This window comes from Protobothrops mucrosquamatus, unplaced genomic scaffold, assembly GCF_001527695.2.
Source record: "Protobothrops mucrosquamatus isolate PMUCROS unplaced genomic scaffold, P.Mucros_1.0 scaffold1418, whole genome shotgun sequence".
Lineage (NCBI taxonomy): Eukaryota > Metazoa > Chordata > Lepidosauria > Squamata > Viperidae > Protobothrops > Protobothrops mucrosquamatus.
The window spans coordinates 103,542-110,053 of NW_015387603.1; the positions used below are offsets into that span (position 1 = coordinate 103,542).

The window sequence follows — 6,512 nt, forward strand, 5'->3', positions numbered from 1 at the left end:
ATGCTATCAGAAATCAATAACTTTTCTGGATTTGCAGGATGGGGCAAATCCTCAGCTGAGACAATATTTGCCTTTTCAAAGCATTGGAAATGCTGGTGGTTAAACAGGTTAAACCAGGGGTAGGCGACCTTGGCTCTTTTATGACTCGTGGACTTCAACTCCCAGAATTCCTGAGCCAGCATGGCTCAGCTTGGAAACCTCTCCCTTTCCCCTCAGCATGGCTGGCTTAGGAATTCTGGGAGTTGAAGTCCACGAGTCATAAAAGAGCCAAGGTTGCCTACCCCTGGGTTAAACCATCCGTTATCTTCTGGGTAACTGAAGTGAGCTGGGAGGCTTTCTTCTGGCCCAGGCATCTTCATTGGTTCCCTGCTGATGTTAATATTTCTTCTCTGACAGGTTCCAGATAAAGGCTACAAGCGCTTAGCACTGGGTCAGCCAGTGGGTTTGAGGCACTCTGGCTATGTCATTGCTGTTCAGAATATCATTAAGGTGAGTAGAGGTCACAGCATCTTCTAAGAGGCCACTGGTTCCATTTCTATAGACTAGGACAGAGCGGTCAAATCTATTCTGGCCTGAAGGCCATTAATGGATCAGAGGGCACATATCCACGTGAATTGCATAAACCAACCCTGGTTGTCTGTCAAATGTGTGGTTTGTCTGGATGCTTAGATGCTTTTTAGAGGTCGTTCTTGACTTATGACTGGTCATTTAATGACTGTTCAAAGTTATGAAGGACCCCCTCCCCAAAAAGTACTTACGACCTTATTCCCGTCCCCATCCTAATGGCCACATGACTATATTTCAGGTGCTAATAACCAGCCTGCATTTAACGGCCATTTGCAGCATCACATGATCACAATTTACAATGTTTTTGCTGAAAACCAGATTTACTTCCAGTTTTTGGCAAAAATACCTCCTAATGAATAATGAATTCGCTTAATGGCTGTGGTGTTTGCTTAATGACCACAGGTTAACTTAACAGCCATGGTGGTTTGCTTAATGACCTCCACAAAAAAGGTTGTCAAATTGAGTCGATCATGTTATGATCTACTTTATGACTGTCACAAGTTATGACCATCATGGGCAGGCTCCATTATGATCGTAAATCCAGGATTATCTTGATTTTATGATGATTTTTACGGTAGTCCTGAGGTAAATCACCATAGTATTTTCTGAATCGTGCAGTTGTTGAGCAAATCCACTTCCCCAATAGGTGACTTCTGCCAGAAATTGGCAAAAAAGATTGTAAATGATGATCATGTGATGTCAGGACCCTGCAACCAATTGTAAATGTGATCTGGTTGTCAAGTGATCCTATTACAGTCATGTGATTACAGGGGTGATATGACAGTCATAAATGTGAGGTTCATGCCTTAAGTCACTTTTTCCCATCCGTAGTAACTTTGAACCATTGTTAAAATGAAGGGTTATAAGTTGAGGATTACTATTTTGCCAAATAGTAAATTAAAGAGGATAGCAAGGGGGATGCCGAACAATAGAGGTATGGCTATATAAAGTCAAAAAATGTAACTTCTGAATCAGAGTAAAAACAGGCAGAGTGTAGGTAGCAAAGGCATTCAGGAAGAAGAGAGATTGTGGAGCCTGAGATGGAAACAAGAATATCACAACTTCCATGTTTATGCCCAGGACACCAGTGGACATGTAAAAGAGCTAGAAGTGACTTGCACGAAGTCAGAGGCAGCAGAGAAGCCCAAGGCCTTTATCCACTGGGTATCAGATCCTCTTGTGTGTGAAGTCCGCCAGTATGAGCAGCTGTGAGTATTGTTAAATTGTTCTCATTTGTGAGGGTGATGTAATATTAAACTCAGCCTCTTCCTTACGATATGGAAATTCTATCTGAATTTTACCCTTGAAGATTCTAATAGAAGGAATCACACAGGAATTAACTTTTCTTTGTCTCCATTCAGGTCTTCTTCCTTTTTCCCAAATTAACTACATATATCCCCGATTGTTCCCCAGAAGCTTAGGATAGTCACACACAAATCACTTAGAAGTCTCTTCTTTTATTTTTTAAAAAAATATTTTATTTTTATTTATTTGCATATTGCCCTTATTATTTTTACAAATAAGGTCAGATATAGATGAATTAGGAGATTGAAAAGTATCATTTAGTTTATGAGTGAATTTAAGATTATTATTAGTAGTTTAATAGGGTTGAATATTATTTTGAATTTTATGGTTTAATTATATTATTTTGGTTGTTAATTAGGTATATTATTATTTTGGTTGTTAACTGGTTAATACTTATTTTGAAAGGGAGTTAAAGTATGTTATGGATTTAACTGTTAGTATAGTTAGGTAATGTTATTTAGATTATGTTATTGTTTATTTGTACCCTGTAATCAGCTCTGGGAAGTGGGGAGGGAGGGGGGATATATATTGTAAAAAAATTTTTTTAAACTTTTAATAATAATAATAAAAAAATAAGGTGGCAAAAATATCCAACACATTTTCCTTCTCCTTTTTCCCCCACAACAACAACAACCCTGTGAGGTGGGTTGGGCTCAGAAAGAGTGACTGGCCCAAAGTCACCCAGCTGGCTTTCATGGCTAAGGCAGGACTTGAACTCACGGTGTCCTACTTTCTAGCCTGGTGCCTTCACCACTAAATCAAACTGGCTCTCATCCTAATAGCGATCTAACTTTTTGATTTGCAGGTTCCTGCATAAGAATCCTGAAGACTCCACAGAAGTGCCAGGAGGGTTCCTGAGTGATATCAGTCCTGTGAGTTCTGGTCCAAGAAGGCTTGTTAACACATAGGATTTGGGTGGGCAGACTTAAGATAAAGCTAGACAGCTGTTCCTCAGTGTGAGGAAGAGAGTAAGCTGCAATTAAGAAAGTGTGTTTTTTGTCAAAAAGTAGAACATTGCAACAGTTAAAAAACAAGGGACTCTACGTTTGTAATAAAACAAGATTCAGGTGTAAAAGTAGAGACAAAAAGAGTTGATAAAAAATATTACTAAAAAAATGTGCAGAGAATGCATGCTCAATCAGAAGAGAAGAAAAATGCAATTTGAATCTTACTGGGTGCCAGCAACCATTATAGGAATATACAGTAGAGTTTGGAAATATTTATGAATTGGAGTGTGCTGCTGATCAAAATGAGTCTGCTTGCTCCTACACCCATCCTAATTTAAAGTGAATTTCTTGAGAAGTCAAACATACCAATATTAGTGAAGACATACCAGAATATCGAAATAAAGAATATGGATATAAAGAGTTAAGACTTTAGAGCAGACATGTCAAACACAAGGCCCGGGGGCCGGATGCGGCCCACAAAGTAGTTTCATGCGGCCCGCGAAGCCATCCTGGAAACAGTGAGGGAATGGCCCCCGCTGCCATGGCCCTGGCCCAGGCCGGCCGAGAGCCAATGTACAATTTTGTGATAGCCATCTATGCTGAAACGCATTCAGTCTTAGCTCCACAAAGCCGTCTGGAAACAGCGAGGAACCAGCCCCTGCCACGTTGGCCCCACCCCCTGGGTGCAAGCTGGGGAAGTGTCACTCTTTGTGGGGAATGAAGAAATGGACCATGCCTTGGCGCTTGCCTTGGTCCCACCCCCTTCTGCCAGAGACCCTCAGATCTGTCCCACTCCTGCCCAGGCCCCCACAGGCACCCTTGAGGTGAACGATGTAGAGCTGGCCATGCCCATCCAGTAGGCCACACCCACTCCATCCACACCTACCCAGTAGGCCGCACCCATCCTGGCCACACACCCCCAGGGCAACCCCAATGCTGATGCGGCCCTCAATGAAATTGAGTTTGACACCCCTGCTTTAGAGAAGTTGCAGATTTTTAACGTGTTGGGATGAAGAGCTTTAAGTAAATCTGCCAATGAAGAAAAAGAAATTATTGTAACTTCAGCTTTGTCTTCCTTTTTTCTTCCACTCCAGGACTCCCTTCATGTGATTGAAGAGGCTCTGGTGGATCGATCTGTATATGGAGCCAAGCCATTCACCAAATTCCAATTTGAGCGGCTGGGGTACTTTTCAGTAGATCCTGACAGCACAAATGCAAAGGTGGGTTCCACAAAGTTGCAAGAACTGGAGGGAGACTTTCTTATAAAGCAGAGGTTGGCAACTTTCTTCTGTGTAGAAACCAGAAGCCATGCTGCCACTGCCATTTGGCCTGGGCCTAATAGCTCGCTCCCACCAGCACCAGACAGGGGACTTGTTCCACCCACACTGAAGCAGCCAGGGAACCTATCTCTCCCTCATTCTTGTGGGCCAGTTGATTACAGCAGGGCTTTTCAACCTTTTCACCCATTGTACCATTTTTAGGATATGGCAATATCCGAGTACCACCAGTCGCCTAGCAAGGTGTCAAAAACTTGATGACCAAAAGAAAAAAAAGAAAAAAGTGATAAAGTACAGGTAGTCCTCGACTTACAACAGTTTGCTTAGTGACTGTTTGAAGTTACAATAGCACTGAAAAAAGTGCCAAGCCACAGCCAAGCAAGACACCTGCCTGCCTGCCCGGCGGCGCTCTTCCTCCTGTCCGAGGCTTTCATTGTTGTGAGCATTTCTGTTGAGGATTGGCAGTGCGGGTGGGGTAGGGGGGTGTTTGGTTTTTATCCCCCCCCCCCGTCTGCTGGGTGGTTGCAGCAGGTTTTGGTCACTTCACATGACCCTGGGACACTGTGACCGTCATAAATATGAATCAGTTGCCAAGCATCTGAATGTAAATCACAAGACCCTGGAGATGCTGCAACATTCCAGCTGACCGGTGCTTCTTCTGGGCTCAGCAGAAGCGCNTTTCCCCCCCCCCCCCGTCTGCTGGGTGGTTGCAGCAGGTTTTGGTCACTTCACATGACCCTGGGACACTGTGACCGTCATAAATATGAATCAGTTGCCAAGCATCTGAATGTAAATCACAAGACCCTGGAGATGCTGCAACATTCCAGCTGATCGGTGCTTCTTCTGGGCTTAGCAGAAGTGCCAGGATCAGCACCGAGCTCCAGCTGGAGCCTGGCGCTGATCCTGGCACTTCCACTGAGCCCTGACAGCCCCGAAGAAGTGCCAATCCTGGCGCTTCCGCTGAGCCCTGACAGCCCTGCAGCTCCAGCCATCTCTCGCTCAGGCTTGTGCGGTGCTGCCACTGGTTCAGCTCATTCCCCTCCCCCGCTACCACTTTTCTAGGATGCCTGCGTACCACCTGCCAGGTGCCAATGTACCACAGGTGGTACCGGTACCACTGGTTGAAAAGCCCTGGATTACAGTATGTTTCTTTTGGGGACCATGGTCCAGATTGTTATGGGTTATAGGCCACTTCTGGCTCATAGGCTGTAGGTTGCTGACCCCGTTACAAAGTTTTAGGAGCAGGAAGGAAGGGTCATTCTCTAAAATGGACATAAAGTTGGAGGAGAGGATACTAATGTCCTTTGTTTCTTTTGCAGCTGGTGTTCAATCGGACAGTGACCTTAAAGGAGGATCCAGGGAAAGCATGATGATGTGTCCCTAATAATTTCTCAACACAGACAAAATTGCTTGGAGGTTATTTCTTCCTCTTTCTCTGGAGGGGGAAGAGGGCATACAGCCCAAGCACAGTTTTCTACTGTAATGCTACTGTTGCCTTAATACACATCCTGAATACACAATGGAGCACATCGATAATCATCATAATAAAAATGAGCTTGGAGAAATTCTGTGTTGATGATGATGGAATGGGAGATTGTGGGTAAAAAAGAAGGACAATGGGATAGCAGTCAAGGTTGTTCAGACATCCTTTGATGTTCCCCTTTGCATGGTCAACTTTTGCATGGCAGAAATCAAAAAAGAGCATTTATGCTACATGTGTGGCAAAAAAGGAGCTTGTTCTTATTTTCAGGTAAGAAGGAAACACCCACCTCTTCTCGCAAAACCACCAGCCAGATTTAACACTGAGCTTGATTAAGCCCATTCTCACATTTTCTATAATACATTTACATGTATTTACATGTGTTTTTTAATATATTTTATTGATTTTTTGCAATAACGATCTTTAGTGCTTAGCAAACAGTGTGTTGTCTGGGTTCATATATTTGAAAAAATAATAATAATTTCTATAATTCCATGATCAATATATTAATTAATAGTATGTTTCCTTGATCTTCCCTTCTTCCAATGTTATTCTTCTTTGTCAACATTAGATTAATATAATATTTTCAATACATACAATATACAGTAAACATTTTTTGTGTTTGTATACAGATAACAATAACATCCATATATAGCATCTTTTCTAATTAACTTATGTTTCAATTGTATTTGTAAAAGTCATCTTGTTAGGTCACCATGTGTTCTATTTTCAGAGTTCTTATTTAAACTTAATTTTCCCTCAGTATTCAAACTATTGTTATCATAGTTTTCTCAAAATTAATTACCTAAATATCCAAACTTTCCATTTACATACCCCATCCCAATATTTTCATATTTCATATATTATAAAGACACCATACTATTTATATATCCTATAACATCCACATATAACATCTTTTTTGAGTGGTTTATATTT

The 6,512-nt window shown here is 42.1% G+C and overlaps 1 protein-coding gene across 1 annotated transcript in view; it reads left to right on the top strand.

Annotated features, from left to right (window-relative positions):
* The window catches only part of QARS (glutaminyl-tRNA synthetase), a 30,708-nt gene extending 25,181 nt beyond the window's left edge, over positions 1-5,527 (top strand). The window contains exons 20-24 of the mRNA XM_015821893.1: positions 397-489; positions 1,648-1,775; positions 2,678-2,744; positions 3,914-4,039; positions 5,416-5,527. Of these exons, the coding sequence (XP_015677379.1) occupies positions 397-489; positions 1,648-1,775; positions 2,678-2,744; positions 3,914-4,039; positions 5,416-5,466 (465 nt within the window). The 3' untranslated portion in view covers positions 5,467-5,527. The remainder of the gene's footprint in view (positions 1-396; positions 490-1,647; positions 1,776-2,677; positions 2,745-3,913; positions 4,040-5,415) is intronic.
* The last annotated feature ends 985 nt before the right edge of the window (positions 5,528-6,512 follow it).